Source organism: Chiloscyllium plagiosum, chromosome 3, assembly GCF_004010195.1.
Source record: "Chiloscyllium plagiosum isolate BGI_BamShark_2017 chromosome 3, ASM401019v2, whole genome shotgun sequence".
NCBI classification, from domain to species: domain Eukaryota; kingdom Metazoa; phylum Chordata; class Chondrichthyes; order Orectolobiformes; family Hemiscylliidae; genus Chiloscyllium; species Chiloscyllium plagiosum.
The window spans coordinates 22,568,761-22,588,901 of NC_057712.1; the positions used below are offsets into that span (position 1 = coordinate 22,568,761).

At 40.4% G+C, this 20,141-nt stretch overlaps 1 protein-coding gene and 1 long non-coding RNA gene across 4 annotated transcripts in view; one reads left to right on the top strand and one right to left on the bottom strand.

The window, feature by feature from the left end:
• LOC122541715 lies at positions 1 to 13,110 on the bottom strand. 3 transcript variants are annotated; one of them, XR_006309659.1, is made up of 4 exons: positions 12,911 to 13,110; positions 10,839 to 10,928; positions 7,339 to 7,553; positions 1 to 1,356 (listed from the first exon to the last, which is right to left on the bottom strand). It is a non-coding gene; the product is annotated as an uncharacterized LOC122541715 (long non-coding RNA). The 3 variants fall into 3 exon arrangements; XR_006309660.1 differs by having other exon boundaries at positions 7,348 to 7,553; positions 12,911 to 13,108; XR_006309661.1 differs by lacking the exon at positions 12,911 to 13,110 and adding an exon at positions 12,467 to 12,579.
• adi1 (acireductone dioxygenase 1) overlaps positions 12,505 to 20,141 on the top strand; it is an 18,196-nt gene continuing 10,559 nt past the window's right edge. Inside the window, exons 1-3 of the mRNA XM_043678589.1 lie at positions 12,505 to 12,857; positions 16,589 to 16,708; positions 18,372 to 18,551. Coding sequence (XP_043534524.1) covers positions 12,588 to 12,857; positions 16,589 to 16,708; positions 18,372 to 18,551 — 570 coding nt within the window. The 5' untranslated portion in view covers positions 12,505 to 12,587. The remainder of the gene's footprint in view (positions 12,858 to 16,588; positions 16,709 to 18,371; positions 18,552 to 20,141) is intronic.

Here is a 20,141-nt window from a genome sequence, read left to right on the forward strand (position 1 = left end):
CACAAACCAGATTGATTCATCTTTTGATCTTTATAAATATGGAAATTAACTAATTTTTTTAGAATTAACTTGTTTTGTATATAGGGCTGGTTTTCAGTTTGTAAAGCTAAAATCATAAGAAATAAATCTTCTATTTTGTAGATTGGCTTTTGCTTTTCGTTCAAAAACCATTGCAATGACATTTACATAATTCTCATTCTAATTTATTCTCTATACAAGAATACTTATGAAAGTTTCTGAAAAATGCTTGCCTTCCTGAGCATCTACAATCCAGGCCTAACTTACAAAACATATGAACATATCAGAATACTTTGGGCATCTATGGGCGTGGAAAAACAATCTGGCATGTCTTGTTCACAAAAAGCAGGACAAAAGCACCCTGGCCAATTACTGTCCCATCAGGCCTTTCATCATCATCATTAGCAAAGTGATTGAAGGTGTCATTAAGTGCTACCTGATAGCACCCCCACAGTAATAACCTCACTAATGCATAGTTTGGGTAACTTGAAATAAAGGCAGTTTTTGGTTCAGATTGGCATAAGGGACCCCTGGCAAAACTTGAACCAACAGAGTGGGAGAGTCCCCATTGGTTGGTTGAGTCATAACTAGAACAGAAGAAGAAAGTTATGGTTGCTGGGATATCCATTCTTTCCTGAGATATTGCTGTAGCAGTTTCTTGAGGCGGTGTCAACTGTTGAGTCAATGACCTTCCTTCCATTATAAAGTAAAAGTGGAATGTTTACTCATGACTGCACAATATTCAGTACCTCTACAGATGATTTGGGATTTAGCAAGTCTGATTTTCCTGCTCTTTTCCTGTCAATGCAAATATTTATTTTAGATGCTTCTCCAATTCCCTCTTCAAATTCACAATCTGAATTTGTCTCTATCATCTTGGGCAATGCAGTTCAGACATTAATCAATTACTGTTTAATGAAAAAAAGTATCCCTTAAAATATTTGATTCTTTTGCTACTTCTTTTAGATCTGTCTCCTCTGGATCTTGACTCTTTCAACGATGGGAATAGTTTCTATTTATTCTGTCAAGAGACTTTTTTTAAAACCCACATCAAATCTCTTTTGCAGCAAGATCACCATTGGTGGCATGCTTACCAATGGAAACAAATAAATAAAAACCATCCAGTGCTATAAACAAGCAGATAGCCCAGTGGCTGACAGAACTTATGATATTCAGGACCCCAAATGGTGATGATTTCAAATTTTCGAAAGTAAGGTGTCCATTCTGTCATTGAATTTCTTCTGACAGTTCTTAGAACGGTGCAGTTTACTGAATTGGCTGAAGCAAACAACAGTCACTTTGGGCACAAGTTCAGATATTGCTTCTGTAATACTGAAACTGAAAGCCAAAACAACGCCAGGATTAGTGAAAGCAAGAAAGGCAAGAAAGAGATTGCAAAAACAAGAATCAGCATGCGAATTCTTTTTAAAATAATAAGTGCAATTAAAAAGCAGGAAAATAAAAATTGCCGGTATGTCCTAAAATAGCATAAGTTTCAATACAAGAAAGTGAATGGAGACCAATAATTAACCTTACAACTGTATAAAATAACAATGGAACCCATTTATTCAAAATTTTGAGACTACAATAAACAGGCTGAGCAGCTTACTCCTGTTCCTCTTGAGCCTGCCCTGCCATTCAATAGGATCATTGTTGATCAAATATTCCTCCGGTTCCTGTGCTTTCCCCAAAACCCTTGATTCCCTGACTGATCAGAATCTATCTGTCCCAGCCTTAAATACACAAGTGCTCTGTGGCAAAGAATTCTAAAGACAACTCAGAAGACATTCTTCTGTATCTCTGTCTTAAACTGGTACCTTTTTATTCTGAAACTGTCCTCTGGTCCTTGACTCTTCCCATGAGGGGAAACATCCTCTCAGCGTTTACCCTGTCAAGCCCCTTAGGAATCCTATATGTTTCAATGAGTTCACTTCTCATTTTTCTAAACTCTAGTGAGTGGAGTCCCAACCTGTTTAGCCTTTGGTCATAAGACAATCTCTCCACACCGGGAATCATTTTTAGTAAACCTCTGAACTACCTCCAATGAAATGATCCCGTACTGCAATAAGGGAACTAAAATTGCCCACAATCCTCCAGATGTGATCTCATCAGCACCTTGTACAGTTCTAGTAAGACTTCCCTACTGTTTTACTCCAATCCTCTCAAAATAAAGGCCAATATTCCATCAGTCTTCCTGATTACCTGCTGCATTAGTCTGTTACTTTCAGGAAAGGAGTTCCAGGTTTTTTTTCCCAGCGACAGTTGTGCTGTTGAGTTGCTGCAGTGCATCTTGTATACTATACAGTAAATTGAAGAAACATCTGACAGTAGTTGGATATAGAGAAGTATCCACTAGTGAAGAAAGGTTGTTGTGGTGCTGTAGTAATGTTCCTACCTCTGGGCTAGGAGACTAGATCCAAGTCCCACCTTCTCCAGAGGTCTGTAATAACATCTCTGAACAGGTTGAGTAAAATTAATGTCCTCTAATGAAGGAGGGTTCTTGTGGCACAGTAGTAGTATCCCTACCTTTGAGCCAGGAGGTCTGTGTTCAATTCCTACCTACTCCAGAGCTGTGTCATGACATGCCTGTTCTGCAACAATGTTCTGAACTTGATATAATTGGCATATTTTATATCTAGCATAACTGAAGATGACTCTAGTTGTAAGTTATTCTAATCAACTTGTTTGGAGATGTTATTACACATCTCTGGAGTAGGTGGGATATGGACCCAGACCACCTGGCTCTGAAGTAGGGACAATAGCCCTTATGCTAGATGTGATGCCAACCCCAGAGAGTCATCCCACCTGATTCCCTTTGACTTCAATTTTGGCACAAGGAGCATAAGTAGTTACTTGGACCTCAAGCATACCTCATTATTCAAAAAAATTATGGCTGATATAATTATTGCATCTTTCTGCCTGCCATCAAAAGTCTTTCACTGCCTTGCATATCAAGAACTTAGCCAGCTCTGCCTTAAAAATATGCAATAGTCTGTTTCCACTACCTTTTGAGGAACAATATTCCAAAGGCTCTCAAATTTCTGAGAAAAGATTTCTCCAGACTTGTGTCTTAGATGGGTGACTCGACATTTTGAGTGACTTCTGGTTCTGGATTCCTTTCCATATCCACGCTATCGAGATCTCTCAGGATTCCATGTTTTTCAATCAAGTTGCCTCTCGCTCTTGTAAACTCCAACAGCCTAGCGAGTTTTGAGGAGATTTGAAGGTCAGGTTGAGGTTTTGGATGTAGGTTTGCTTGCTGAGCTGAAAGGTTCATTTCCAGATGTTTCATTACCTTACTAGGTAACATCTTCAGTGGGCCTCATGCAAAGCAATGCTGAAAATTTCTGCTTTCTATTTATATGTTTGGGTTTCTTTGGGTTGGTGATGTCATTTCCTGTGGTGAAGTCACTTTCTGTTCCTTTCCTCAGGGGGTGGCAGATGGGATCTAACTCAATGTGATTTTTGATAGAGTTACGGTTGGAATGCCATGCTTCTAGGAATTCTCGTGCTTGTCTTTGTTTGGCTTGTCCTAGGATGGATGTGATGTCCCAGTCGAAGTGGTGTCATTCCTCATCCGTATGTGAGGATACTAGTGAGAGAGGGTCATGAACACCAACTAGCCACAAAAAGACATGACCTCCTGAGGAAAGGAACAGAAAGTGACTTCACCACAGGAAATAACATCACCGACCCAAAGATACCCAAACATATAAATAGAAAGCAGAAATTTTCAGCATTGCTTTGCCTGAGGCCCACTGAAGATGTTACCTAGTAAGGTAATGAAACATCTGGAAATGAACGTTTCAGCTTAGTGAGCAAACCTACATCCAGATATAAGCCTAGCCTCTCCAACAAGCTGCCTATTTCATGTATTAATGTATTAAGCCTCTGAACAACTTCCTATACATTTACATCCTTCCTTAAATAAGGAGACCAATTCTGTTCACAGTTCTCCAGATGTGGTCTCATCAATGCCGTGTATAACTGAAGCATAACCATCTCATTTTTCTATTAAATTCCCTTGCTATACATTATCACATTCCATTTACTTTCCTAATTACTTGCTGAGCTTCCATATAAACAATTTTCAATTTGTGTGCTCGACCATCCACATCACTCTGTATCTCTGAGCTCTGTAATTTGTAACCATTTAGATAATACTTTTTTAGGCATCCTCCCAAAACAGACAATTTTACAATTCCCACATTGTATTCCATTTGCCCACTCACCTAACCTATCTACATTCCTTTGTACAAATAAAACAAAGAACTGCAGATGCTGGAGATCTGAAAAAAAAACAGAAATTGCTGGTGAAACTCAACAGGTCTGGCAGCACGTGTGGGAAGAAAGCAGGGTGAACTTTTCAAGTTCAGTGACCCTTCATCAGAACTCTGATTATAAGTTCTGATGATGAGTCACTAGACTCGAAATGTTAACTCTGCTTTTTTCCTCCACAGATGTTTCTCAACCTTCTGAGTTACGTCAGCAATTTCTGTTTTTGTGCTATATTCCTTTGTCACCTCTTAATGTTCTTTTATAAACTTACTTTCCTACTTATTGTGTACAGGCAGTGCCCATCTACAAACATCCAAATTATGAACACTCATACTTACAAATGAGGTCCCATACTGAGGTGTATTAATATTAATTTTAAAGATCCAAAAGGCTCGTAATCAAAAACAACTATTTTATATTGTCCTGTTTTGTGTTTCAAATTGCCTACAAATTAACTTGTGAACATACTCAAGAACGGAACCTGCTTGCAACGCAGGGACTGCCTGTATTCAGCAAATTTAGCAATCGTACGGTTGGTTCCTTCATGCAAGTCATTTATACAAATTGTAAACAGTTGAGACCCTGGCCCTGATGCATGTGATATGCCACTCATTACATCTTGCCAACAAGAAAGTAACCCATTTGTACCTATTCTCTGTTATTAGCCAATTTTCTATCCATGCCAATACCTCACCCTCTACATAATGAGCTTTCCAAATAAACTTTCAAGTGGCACACTATCAAGTACCTTCTAGAAATCTAAGTACAGTACTTAGATTTGTCTCCCTTTATCCACAGTTTATGTTGTGTCCTCAAAGAACTCCAATAAATTAGTTAAAAATGTATCTCTGTTCACAAAATTATGTTTACTCTGCTTGATTACCTTGAGTTTTTCTAAGTGCCCTGCAATAATATCTTTAAGCATAGCTTCAACATTTTCACTCTGTTCAGATGTTAAACTAACTGATCTGTAGTTTTCTGCTTTCTGTCTCCCTTCTCAAGTAAAAGAATGAATTGTTCACTATTTTCCAATTTAAATGAAGCTTCCCTGAATCAAAGGAATTTTGAAAAATTAAAGCCAATGCATTGACCATCCCATTCACAACCTCTTTTAAGTATAGTGTCTAGGATGAAGTCCGTCAGGATCCAAGAATAAGCCAGCACATAGATACAACAAGTTGCTCATTCTCACTTCCCTGGTGACTGTAATTTTCTTGGGTTCCTCCCTTCCATTTCCTGATTTCCAGCTATTTTTAGGATATTACTTATTCCCCTTTGTAGTCAAGATTTATACACAACACCTGTTCAATTAAATTGCCATTTCCTCATTTTCCATTATTAATTCCCCAGACTCACTTTGTATAAAACCAAAACTGGTTTGTTTTTTTTCCAACTTTATATATCTATTGAAACCCATTTTTTGTTGTTTTTCCAGTTGGCTTTTTCTCATACTTTAATGTTTCCTCAATCTTTTGATCATTCTTTGATTTTTAAAAAATACATATTCAACTCAATCTTCTGATCTGCCACCCATCTTTGTGATTTCTGTCAATGTTTGATACCATCTTCAACTTTTAGTTAGCCATGGATAGTGAGTTCACCCTTTGGAATTTTTTTTTCTTTTTCATTGGAATATATCCTGCAATATCCCCATAATTATTTACCACAGTATTTGTACTGACTTATCTCAACTTAATTTGCCAGTTGACTTTGGCTAGCTCTGCTTTTATGCCCTTATTAAAGTTTAAAATACTAGTATTCAACCCACACTGCTCCCTCTCAAACTGAACATAAAATTCCATCTTTTTGTTGCTGCTACCTAAGAACACTTTCATTCTGAGGTCATTGTACAATACTGGGTCTCATACAGACTGCTATCTGGTTGGCTTCAGAATGTGCTGTTCTAAGAAACTGCCCTGGAAGCACTCTATCAACTCTTCATCTGTGCCAACTTGACTCATTTATTTTTTCAGTCTATATATTCTTTCACTCAAGAATAGCTGTTAGTGGCCCCTTAATTTGAATCAGCAACTTGCATTTTAATTGAATTATGAGAGAGCTGCAAGCTAAAAAAACACGCTAAACATTGTTGCGGTCAATCAGGATCCTTAAAAATAGGGGAGCTGATTTCCCCATCTCATCTAGTTGCAAAACATCCCATAATTTTACTGTGTTCAAGTGTAAAATGTTGGGTGATAATTAACTGGATTAAGGATTGAACCTGCTTTGAGTGGATAGTCAGATCACACCTGCAAGGATCCTGCTCAATCAACTCCACTCAGTGGCTGAGGAACACCTTCGAGATTCACAATGAGATTTTCACCCATCAAAAGGCATGGGATGTCATCATTGCTGTGCAGCAATTTCATGAAAACCACAAGAAACAGGACCAATCACTGTTCATCACCTTTTTCAACCCTACAAAACCCTTTGAATTTGTCAAACATTAATGCTTACATAATATCCTCATTTTGGCTGCCCTCAGAAAATTGTCACCGTCCTCCACAAAATCCATGATGACATATATGATCCTTACCAATGGAACTACCAGAAACCCTAACTCACGGAAAACTGGTGTCAAACATGGCAACCTTCAATCCAAAAACCACTCATACTTCAGTTATAAGGCTTGAGTATGCAGGTACACATCTATGTGTGTACTTGCTCAGACTCCAAACTCCAGGCCAATGTTGATTCCTTTTCTGGAGTATGTGAGAAAGTGGAGTTTTCAGTAAACACCCAGAAAACTAAGGTCCTCTTCCAACCAACTTCCATAGCAAAACACCTGGACACTGTCAAAAAAGATCAATGACACAATCCTAGAAAATGGGACTATTTTCTACATCTTGGGAGCCTCATCTTGAAGAAGACAGACTACAAAAGTCATCATCACTTCCAATGTGCCAGTTTAGCCTTGAGCTGACTGACAGGGGAAAGAAAATCATTTGGGGTCAAGAAACTGAAATCTAAGTCTGAGGTTGCATTTTAACAAGCAGCAGTAAATTTGTGTTTCTACAAGTTTCAGAGAGTTGAGCAACTTACAGCAGGTACCTGATAACACCAGAGAAGTCCCACCAGCAATACCTTCAAACGATCCTCCAACTTGATGGGGAAAAAGACAGTCCAATAACAGTATCCGCTTCAGAGCCAGCTTGCTCAGCATTAATAGTCCATTGGGAAGACATCTTGTTCATATGCCTGATGCTAGATTCCCAAAGTTTGTGCTCTTGTTATGAAGTTGAAGGTGTGTAATGTACCTTTAACAGAGAGTGAAAGCTGTTTTGGCAGTGAGAATTTGCAGGCAACTATCATGTGACTGACTAGAAGTCTCAGAGTACACTGGAAAATTGAAAATATGTAACATGTATCTGTAAACTACATACTTCAGTTGTTTAGACCAACATTTGAATTTAACCAGTTTACATTATGCCCCAGGATACTAAAACACAATCAACTTTGAATTTTACTGTTATGACAACATCGACCCAATGAGACAATCCGATGTTTGGGGTATAAAGTAGCTGGCATTTTGAGAGTAAGTTAGTGAGAAAGAGTAATCTCCTATCTAGAGAGAGACTGCCATCCAAAACAGTCTCTTTCAAAGGTACCGTTTTCATATGAAACAATTTGCAGCCAAGGACCGAAGACAACCCAGGTAGATCTTCAGCCACAGGAAGATAGACACCAATGACAGCCGCTCCCTGGTTTTGAAAATAAAGTTGATGTAATTTTAATAGAGGCTTTTATTGGATCAATATATTGTTATAGAGTTGGAGGCAGATAACAAGCAGTTAGGATAAAGGAGGCTTAGAGTTGCAAATATTTGTTGCTTTATGTTCACTTTTAGAGTTAAAGAATAAATCGATCATTTTTTCTTTAAAAAGTAGTATTTGGAAGTTCTCTGTCACTTATATTTTAGCAGATTATGAGGCGAGGTGAGCTTTTCTGTGTGTTTGGTTTAACTAGCAGAAGGATTCACTGCTTTGTCATAACACTTTACTTGAAACTTGGTTGTAGATGAAGACTCCCAGAAGGACATCAGAAATGCTCTAAGGTTTTCCTTAAAGCATTCCTGCTTATCAACCTCTCAGAATCCATTGAATCAAAGTCGAAGCAGGTCATCCTTGATCCTGAGGCACTGGTTGAGAAGGGTAATTCTCTACATTGTTGTGTGGATACCCGAGTTGAAGTTGTATTGAAACAACGTGGTGAGGACACAGATATCTGCAGTGACATGCTGGGTGTTGTCAGGGTCCATAGCCTTTGTTGTATTCAGTGCTTTCAGATGTTTCTAGATATCAAGTGGAGCAAATCTTCTGTGGGGACTTCAAGATGTATCAACTATTCAGCACTTCTGGCTGCAGTTAGTTGAGAAAAGGCTCATTGATATGCTGGGCTCCAATCTTATTGAGGATAGAGCCTCTTCCTTCAATGAGTTGTCCACTACCATTCACAACAGGATGGAGCAGTTCTGCAGACCTTTGACCTGACCTACTCTTATGGGACTACTCTGTCTGTCAGATGCTGCTTCCATGTTTTGCATGCTAGTAGTCCTGCATTTTAGTCTCACCAGATTGGCACCTCATTTTTAGGTATGCCAGACACTCTTAGCACACCTTTCTGCACTCTTGATTGAACCAGGCTTAAACCCCTGGCTCAACGGTAATAGTAGAGTGAAAGATTTGCCAGGCCATGAGGTTACAAATTGTAGTTGAATACGATTCTGCTGCTATTGAAGGAGCACAGACCCGCATGAAAATCCAGTTTCGATCTGCTAGATCTATTCTGGATCTGTTCTATTCAGCGCAGTGGTAGTGCCACAAAACATGATGGATAATATTCTCAGTGTGAACATGGACTAAAGAACTGATAGTCAAGATGCCTAATACCATCATGCACAGATGCCTCTTTTAAATGTGGAGTGGTGAGAGTGAAATTAAGTTGGATTTTCATTTGTTTCCCTCACCATCTGCTGCAGGCCCAGTCTGGCAGAACAGTCCTTCAGGACTCAGTAAGTAGTGGTGCCAACTTGTTGATTTTCTGTATGTACATAAATTCTTCTATGTGGTATCTAAAAATACCATTTCATTTGGATGCGTTCTCAGTGAGGGTGGGTATTTTCACCCATGAGTTCAACCAACTGCTGTTGTGTGAAAAATGTCAAGAATCTATGAGGATGTAAGGGAGGGTCAGGACAGGGAAAGAGGAGAATCAGGAACTAAAGTGAGGACTCAAAGGAAAATTGTAGAAAATGAGAGATGACTGGCAGTAAATTTAGAAATTGTGGATAGTGTCACTGAGGGGAATTGATGACCAAGGATTTTTTTTTGTGTAAACCTCAGTCACCATACAAGGCACAAAGGGAAACTATTAAAGTAGTTCTACTTGGTGCACTCACATCTTTTAAGAATCTGTGTAATTGTTTTGATGTTGCCAATTGTCTCTAATCCTGTTCCACAGCATAATTCAGAAAAGTTGAAACATAGCCAGATCATGTAATGCAGTACCTTGCACTGCACATACAGGAGAATTATAACAAATGCCCACATCTGTCTGGATTTCAGAGTGCGTCCATGTTTGTGGGGGTTCCACCAGCAGCCATGTGGGAAGGCAAGTGCTGAGGATAACACAAGAGTCTGCAGAGGAAGACAGACAATTAAGTGAGTGGGCAAAAATTTGACAGATAGAATATAATGTGGGAAAATGTATGGTTTTGCACTTTGACAGAAAGAATAGAGGGGTTGCATTGTACTTAAATGGAGAAAGACTGCAGATAAGGGATTCAGGAACCCTTGTGCAAAAATCACAAAAAGCTAACATCCAAATTCAGCAGGTGACAGGGAAGGCAAACTGAATGTTGGCCTTTATTTCAAAAGGAATGTAATACGAAGATTTGGGAAGCTTTGCCTAAACTACACAGAGCAATAGTCAGGCCACAGCTGTGAACAGTTTTGTGCCCCCTACCTAAGGAAAGCTACACTGGCATTGGAGGCAGTCCAAAGAAGGTTCATGAGGTGGGTACTATGTATGGAAAGACTGTCTTATGATGAAAGTTGTTGGGTTTGCACTGGAATTTAGAAGAATGAAAGGCAACCTCATGGAAACAGACAAGACTCTTAGTGAACTTGACAGGGTAGATGTTTTCCCTTATGGGCAAAGTCTAGGGCCAAAGGGTGTTCTTTCAGAGACAGGTGTCTGAAATTTCAGACAGAGATGAGGAGTAATTTCTTCTCTGAGAAGTTAGTGAATCTGTTGAATTGTTCACCAGGAGGGCTGTCATGGGTGGGTGGTTAAGTATGTTCAAGGAAGAGATAGACAGTTTTTTTTTAATCAGTAAGGGAATCCAGGATTATGGAAAAAAAGCGAGAAAGTGGAGTTGACGATAATTAGATCTGCCATGATATAATTGAATGGTGGAGCAGACTCAACGGGCCGAAGTGAGCCGAGGTGGACCAATAGTCAACCCAGAAGGGTAGTTCTTTAAACTTTCCCACCTGTTCCCCACCTGTTCTATGATGTCAACGTTGATGTTTACAGAATACCTTTGATTTCCACTCAGTCCTGCCCCCAGTTTTCCTCTTCATTTTCTGTGGATGCCCATCTTCCTCCGCTCACTGGTGATCACCTGGATCCTGGGATATGATGGTGTGAAACAAAGAGCAAAAGTACTTGATTACAGAGAACCTAGTCATCAAATGGTAAACTCAACAACATGGTGGTGGTCATGTGAGCAGAATGCACACAGTCAAGCCCCTCAAGGCGACAACCTGAATTGTAAGAGGAATGTAAGGCTGCTTCGACAGCACTTTCCAAACCTGTGATTGCTATCACCTAGAAGGACAAGGGCAGGACATACATGGGAAGAACACCACCTCCAAGAAACATACGCAGCCCACTTGGAACTATACTGCCCTTCCTTCACATACACTGGATCAAAGATATCTGGTCATTCCCTATCTAGACTCACAGTGGATGTTCCTATACCGCACAATCTTCAGCAGTTTGAGAAGGAGGCCAATTCTCGCCACCCTTCCAAGGGCCTTTCAGGATGGGCAATAAATCTTTGCCAGCTACCGATGCCCACATCCCATGAACAAATGTTTATAAATAAGGAACGTGCTTGGAACAGTTCACCAGTAGAATGAGTATTTTTATTCATTAATGGGATAAGGGTGTTAATGGTTAGATCAGCATTTATTGCCCATCCCTAATTGGCTAGACTCTGTGTATCTTCAAATAGTGTCACTGAATCTTCTATAACAACCTGACAACATTGCTACCACTAAGAATTTTTGGCATACAGATTTTGAATGGCGATATTTTAAAAAATATGTTCATTCATGGGATGTGGGTGTCACTAGCTAGGCCAAAATTGTTGTCCATCCATAATTGCCAAAAGGTGGTTAAGAGTCAGTCACATTGGTCAGGAGATACATGTAGGCCAGATTGCGTAAGGTTGGAAGTTTCCTTCCCTGAACATTAGTGAATCAGGTATTTTTTTTCTGACAATGGTTTCATGATCATCATTAGATCCTTAATTCCATATTTTTAATGAATTCAAATTCCAACAGGGTGGGATTTGAATCCTGGTCCCCAGAACATTAGGTGGGTCTCTGAATTGAGCAGTTTGGTAATAACACCACTATGCCATTGCCTCCTCAGATTATCACAGTGTCAGCCTTCAGTCTTTGTGAAAGAAGATTGTGGTTTCAGGACTCACTGTAAGGGCTGAGCACTAAAGCTAAGGCTAACAGTGCAGTACAGAGGGAGGGTGAGGGAGTGCTAACTTTGAATGAGACACTAAACCAAGGCCCTGTCTGCCTTCACAAGTGGACGAAAACATCCCAAGGCACCATGTTGGAAGAAGAGAAAGGAGTTATCCGTACTAACCAGCCTAATATTTTTCTCTCAAGCAACATCACCAAAACAGATGGTTGTGGTATACTGTTGTTTGTGGGAGCTCACTGCGCACAAAGTGACTACCACATCCCGAGACATAACATAAAAGGTTTCTTTGTTCCACCCTGGCTACAAGGACTGGAAGATCCCAAGAGGGGTCTCCAGTCTCATCTCATCACAGATATGGCGTTTCACTCTCGGTTTTCATGACAAAGTTTGTGCGCACCATTACGGGTCGCAGCAAAACCTTTTACAAAACAAAACGTTTCACCTGGCAAAATTGAAGGAAGGGAACCCCAAGCACGCTTTAAAACAAAGCTTCATGCGTTGAAACTAACACAACGTCCAGAGTAAGTCAATTTCACAAGCACAGACTTACAGGATAGGTTGAAATGTTACAGCTCCCCCTCCCCCCTCCACCCCGTTTGCTTTGCGAAGTTGAGAGTTGGTTGGTGCCTGTGATCTCCGTGCAAACCCTTCGCTGCAAAAGCAAAATCGACTCCCCTCGAAGGGAGAAGGCCGTCAAAGAGAAGCCAGCCATGGGCATAGAAGCCTGGTACATGGACGACTCGGACGATGACCAGCGGAAGGCGCACAAGCGGCAGCCCAGCGTAGCTGTGACCCTGCAGGAACTGGAGAAACTCGGTGTCTTGTACTGGAAGGTAAGGTCAGGTCTACAGGCCAGAGTGACAGTGCAGTGCTCAGCAAACCTCACCCTTCTCAGAGGGAGCTGAATGTCCGGCCTCTCTCTCTCTCTCTTTAATGATGAGTTGACGCAGATATCCCGAACTGCACCTCTGGCGTTCGCGCTTAAATGTGTTTTTTAAAAAGTCTAACATACCACAACGTGTTGGACAAGTTGGCGGAGTCCGCCACTACCAGATCACCCAGCCCCCCCACTCCCACTGAATTTTCTGCACGTCCAGATGTTGAATTGTTCCACTTTTTTCTCAATCACCCAGCCATCTCTGTCGCCTGGGTTTAGTAAGAGTTCTGAAGGTTCCCTGGGATAAATGCTTGTTTCGACCCAATCCAATACAGTGAGTGAGGCCCCTTTCGGTCAGGGCTGACCAAGAGTTGCATCCTCTTTGTTCTAAATTTCTGCTTCCCTGAAGCAATGTTGCTTGTGATTGAAGAGACAATACTGGAGTGATAGTCCTAGTCGCTGAGGTCACATCTGTATGTGGTCATTGATCTGCTAGAGCTGCTGCACTCATCAGCCTCTCTTCCTCTGTGAGGTGTTGGTTCAAGATGCTTCTCCACGTCGTGCGGTCAGCTACAAACCTCTCCCAGAACTCTGTAACGATATCAAGCGCCTTCATGTCCCTCATGCAGACGTCCTTGAGGCGCATCTGGGGACACCCAGTGGGTCTCTTCCCAGATGCGAGCTCTCCATAGAGGATATCCTTTGGGATGCAGCCATCCTCCATGCAGTGGACGTGGCCCAGACAGTGCAGTCTCCGCTGTCTGAGCAGAGTGTACAATACTGCTGTTATCCAAAACAAGGGTTTTTTTTTTTATATATTCCCCCAAAATATACGTTTTGTAAAATTTATAAAAGTAGATTGTAGCACTATTCAAAATGGGCGTTATGCGAAGGTGCAATTTCTTCCAATATATGTTATTCACTGGATGAATGAATTTCTGACTTTGTAGATACAATGAATAATTTACAGATTAATTACATAATGAAATATTCCCAACTTGCCTGAGTGCATGCAGCTGCACCAACACTCAAGAAACTTGATACCATCTTCTATTTTTATACTTTGGATCTACCCAGAAAACCTCATTTGACAATCCTTCCACCCCTCCTTACTGCAATGACTGTCTCCTCAATTAAAAATGTGACACCGTCTCCTCTTTTACACACTGCCCATCTCACCTGAAGAACCTATACCCCTGTTCAAGTGGTGCTACACTGTTTAGCATGTATGTTGTTTCACCAGGTTGACATCTGATTTTCAGTGAGTTTTGAAGCTACTTCAGCCCTTCACTACTGCACTGCTCATTTGAACAAAAGTTGGCCATTAGGCTTTGTGGAAGAGTGGGGGAATATGCTAGCTCATAGGTTTACAAATGGTGCGTTGTGGTTCTATAGTTGTGATGGCTCACAGTGGTTTATGGATCTCCAGTTTTGAGTTGCTGAATCTATTTCTGTTCAAGTGGTGCTACACAATGGAAGTTGTGTTTAGTATGACGGTGGGACTTCATTTCCACAAGTACGATGCAGTGGGCATTTATACAAATGCCATTATAGTTATGTGCATCTACATCAGATAGATTGACAAGGATGAAATATAAGTGTGTAAGTCCTGCTATGTTTGCTTTCCCAAAATGCAGCACCTCACATTTATCTGAATTAAACTCCATCTGCCACTTTTCAGCCCATTGGCCCATCTGATCAAGATCCTGTTGTAATCTGAGGCAATCTTCTTCGCAGTTCACTACACCTCCAATTTTGGTGTCATTTGCAAACTTACTAATTATACCTCTTATGCTCACATCCAAATCATTTATAAAAATGTCGAAAAGTAGTGGACCCCGCACTGATCCTTGTGGCACTCCATTGGTCACAGGCCTCCAGTCTGAAAAACAACTTTTATTCTTTCATCTCATGCTTCAAGTCCGATATGACCATTATGTCTTTCAGGGATTGGGTACTCTTGGTGATGGACATTGAAGTCCTCCATGTATGGTACATTTAATGCCCTTACAACCCTCAGTTATTTTTTAAGGTGATGTTCAACATAGAGTCATAGTCATAAAGTTGTATGGCATGGAAACAGACCCTTTGGTCCAACAAGTCCATGCTAAATATAATCCCAAACTAAACAAGTCCCATCTGCCTGGTAAAAGTAATGACTGCAGATGCTGGAAACCAGATTTTGGATTAGTGGTGCTGGAAGAGCACAGCAGCTCAGGCAGCATCCAAGAAGATAGGCAGGTAGGACAAGTCATGGGGACAGTGCTGAGCTGGAAGTTTGGAACTAGGGTGAGGTGGGGGAAGGGGAAATGAGAAAACCTCCTCCCTGACCTATCAACTGCTGTGCTCTTCCAGCACCACTAATCCAAAGTCCCATCTGCCTGCCTGCTCCTGGCCCATATCCCTCCAAACCTTTCCTATTCATATACTTATCCAAATGTCTTTTAAGGGGAGAACTTCTGAACTTTTCTGAAGCAGAGTCATACTGAACTTGAAATGTTAACTCTATTTCTCTCTCAACAGACACTTGCCAGACCTACTGAATTTATCCAGCATTTTCTGCATTTTTTTTCTGTTTTTCAGCATCTATTGTATTTTCCTTTGAATACAGAAGTACTGACTCATTAATGTGTGAGGTAGTAGCCCAGCAGCAAGTTTCCTTACCTACGTTTGATATGATGCCACTCTGTAACATTCTAAAAAACAAGTGACTTTTACAGAAGGTGCATTTCCTCAGGCCTTGCAAGTCTCTAGATCCTTTAAATAAATTTGACAATCACGGATATTGACTTATTGTCACCATACTGCAGTGCCTTTGTTCAGAATATGGGAGCAGGAACTAAGAAGATGAAGTGCTTGGGCAGAATATATCATGTACTCTGACCTTCTACATTCAACATGGTCTCCATTCCTATAACATGCCAATGAATGGTAATAGCAGATTTGCAGCACACTGAGATGAAAAAATATACTGAAAAGCTAATGTGACATACCCAGGCTGTAATAAGTTGCTGGAAATATCAGCAGTGTAAGCAAAAACAAGCGTGGAGAAACATAATTGAGAACTGTTTAGTTCTAAGGATGTAATCCTAAGAAGATTGCCTTGATCTTTGTTCCACTGCCAACTAGGATGCTGTAATATACTTTGGTCATAGACATCGCTGCATAAAATGACATAATTGGCTGGGGAGTGTTTAAAAGATTTGTTGTTTCATATTTCCATGTGACGGCTTCTTTGAAGATCTGAAGCAAATTTATATCAGTGAAGAATGTTAAAATAATTGAAAATAAAGAATATAGAAAGTATAGACAGAATTTTGCATTAAAATGATAGAAGATATGGTAGACTATACTGAAGAAAAATTCTGAGATTTTGGAAATAAATCAAGATGCAGTTAATTTAAACTTAGATCAATTAGCGTAGGCTCAGTTAGTGAGACTCTAGATCGTACTCTTCTAGACATGATACTTATAGTTTAATTAAAAATTGGAAAGATCCATGATATTGTTGACATTTCAGTACATAGAAGAAAATCCTACAAAAACACTCCCTTGCAAAAGGTTTCCTCAGGTAGGTTTTAGGCCATCATTTATTTTTAAGCGTTTAAGTATTTTTAAAAATATAGGTAGTTTTCCTACCTATAAGTGTGCAACACTTATGATACACTCTATGTTCTTGCTCTACAGTTGGATCCTGATAAATCGGAGGATGATCCGGAGCTGCAGAAAATCCGTAAAGAGCGGAATTACTCCTGGATGGACATAGTAAATCTACACAAAGATACAATGCCAAACTATGAGGAAAAGGTAATTCTTTTCTTTATGGTTTGCATGATTGAGGTTTCTTTTTATATACAAGCAAATTGTCAGGCCTGTCATCCTTAATCACAGGCTGTGGTTTACGTCTTAGTCCAGCGATTTGAATACAATCTCTGAACTGATCCTCTGGTGTAGTACTGTATACTGAAAGAGCATTGCAGTGTCAGAGATGTGATCTTTCCAATCAGTTATTAAATTGTGAAACCATCTGCCCTCCTGGCTGAATGTGTGGTTCCTATGAAGATGTTGCAAAGAAGAGCAGGGAATATCTCCCTAGTGTCTTGGTCAATAATTGTCCTTCAGCCTCCTTTTAAAAAAAGGAACAGATTATCTGGGCATTATCTCATTCCTGTGCATAAATTCACTACATTACAGGCATGATTATACTTCAAAGGTACTGTCTTCATTGGCTGTAAAGCACTTTACAACATTCAATGGACAGGAATGTTGTTATATAACTGCATGTCTTTCTTTAAATGTCAGATTAGCTGAATTGGTAGTGCCCTTACCTTTTATGTGAGAAGCATAGTGGTTTAGCCCTACGACAGAATAAAACACATCATTTAAACTGACACTCCAGTGAAGTACTGAAGGAGTGCTGCTTATGCCTTTCGGTCGATGGTATTAAAGTCTATGTGTTCCAATAAATGTTAGACAGCCTAAACATGGGGTGCTGTCTGGGTGATCCAACTCTTTTCACCTCTCAAATGCCACAATCTAATACAATAGAGAACCGTTCATTTTGTCAGTATTTAATGGCATCTTACTATGTACTGTGACAGTGGTGCCACATTGCCTGCATAACAGCTAGCACTTCAGAGTAATCGGTTGTATGCCAATAACCAGTAAAATGATATCAATCTGAACACTTTATTTTGTGAAATGTACAATATCCTAGTTTTAGAAATTGAGACTGCCTTGGAAGTGAAGAAGCCTGCCATTTGATGGTATGGCCAGCAGGAGTCAGCACTGTGCTGTGTGACCGCAATGCTGCGGCAGTTGATGATTGATTGGTTAAACCTTTTGGCACCCTCCACTGTGCTTGATGAAAAAAGGTTCTCTCCCTTCAAAACTGAGTTATCCCTGAACCGAATCAAATGGATTATTCCAGCACACTGAAACGTGTGGCGTCTCCATTTTGAAAGAAAATAATTAAAACAAAATGATAGAGCTGCAGAGCACAGTGACCTCAGCCTGGCAACTGCAGCCTGTATTGTCAATATGTCTCTCACAAAATGCAGGAAAAGTACAATTGCAGATAATTCCGAGCTGAGCCGGAATCACTGCATCACTGACCTCTGAGCAGAACTCTCCTCAGTGAATCCTGAATGGGTTTGTAAGGTTGGCTCCGCCATTGCTGTGTAGCAAACCAGCCATCCTGTAATAGAGAGAAACTAGAAACTTCTCCTCTGGGCCACTCTGCTGTGCACCCTGACTCCCATCAATGACAGCCATCAATAGAATAGTACAAGTTCAGACTGGCTCACTCTCCTTGCTTGAGCAGACACCAATCATGAGAGTTTGTTTATGACATCAGATCTCTGTGGAAAGGTAAAACACTCGCGAATGAATGAAAGTGAATTAAAAACTTACAATCAAACTGTCCCACGGTTTTATTTTTGACACCAATGGTGCATTTGTTTTGCTTTAGATCAAGTCCTTTTACCAGGAGCACATTCACCTGGATGAAGAGATTCGTTACATCCTAGCAGGGAGTGGATACTTCGATGTGCGAGACAAAGATGACGAATGGATCCGAATTGCCATGAAGAAGGGAGACATGATAACTCTTCCTGCGGGCATTTATCATCGATTCACGCTTGACGAGAATGTAAGCTCTAACAGACAGCATTGCTGAGTTTATTGATTACATTAAGAGTTTAAACAGGTGATGCTAATACCATTGATGGTGGCAGCTTCTCAAAAGCATCAAAACAAACTCGATAAGCTTTGAAACATGTAGCATGTAAGCCCAGCTGACTAGTATTCACCTGGAACCTTTCTCTGCTTCACGCTTCGATGGTCTCATTTGTATACAGTGTTTGCTACTGATACCAATATCTGCATGTGTTATATGATATGTAGGAAGGAGCTGCAAGTTAGTAATGAAATTCGGAAATGTTGATTTCCCAGCATGCATTGCAGTAGGTTATGGGATTCCTGTTGACCGTAATATGGATCGAGATTGCTGTCCTACATGGTTTGCAACAGCAAAATGATTATTGAGAAGGCTGAAGTGTTCTCAGTTCTTATTCACAGAACTATCGGCTCCTCATGCTCCTTTGTGCAGTTATTTGCAATCTGATCCCGGTAATAAGGTGTTGTAAACTCTCTGCAATAAGAGCTTCCACCTGGTTGAACAGAACCTTATTAAGTAGAGTATCAGAAAATAGAGAAGATGGATTGCTTTTGTTTATTTTCTTCCTCTTTCTGATTAATTTTCTCAATTCCATGCCCAAAGGTGGTTTCTCCTAATTGTGAAACAAGAACCAGTTTTCCCTCCGATACCTTACTGACATCTCTTTCCTGGTGTAGAATGCTTGACAGAATTTTAACAGGCTGTGAGACAGAGATAGGACAACAAAGTTGAGACTAATCTCCTCCAAATCCCTACCTTTGCCAGGGGCCACTCAAAAATGAGAAGGAATGGAAGTTAAACTCCATTATATTCCTCCTCTTCCTCAGCTGCATCTCCAGTCTAGTGGTACGAAGTCCCATTTTATTAAATCACCATGAGGTTGTTTTTTATATTCATTTACAGGATGAGGGTGTTGCTGGCTAGCTCAGTATTTATTGCCCATCCCTAATTGCTCAGAGGGCAGTTAAGAGTCAACCACATTGCTGTAGGTCTGGAGTCATATGTAGGCCAGACCGAGTAAGAATGTCACATTCCTTCCCTAAGGGACGTTAGTGAACCAGATGGATTTTTCCACAAAATTCCAGATTTTATAGAGTTCAAATTACACCATCTGCTGTGGCGGGATTTGAACCCAGTCCCCAGAAAATTACCTGAGGCTCTGGATTAACAGTCTAGCGATAACCCCACTTGGCCATTGCCTCCCCCCTCAGCCAACTGTTTGGGTCAGAGATTACTTTGACATTTCTGGTCTGCATAGCCTTGCCACCCCCAAACACATTGAAACAAGGAAGATGAAGAGAGGGAGTGCAGCTGATTCCATAATGATAACGTATAGCTTTGTTACAATTCCCTGGAGGGAACAAACTAAAATGGCCAAATTTACCCTGACTCTCAAATGTAGAAAATACCAAGAAGTTTCCCATTTTTATGGCTTTTGCTTTAACATGAATTGAAACCACTGCAAGTTACACATGAATGAGAAGCTAATAACATTTCATATCAAAAGTAAATTTCACTTTAAATAGTAAACACAACAAAGATGCTTAGAGTCATAGAGTTCTG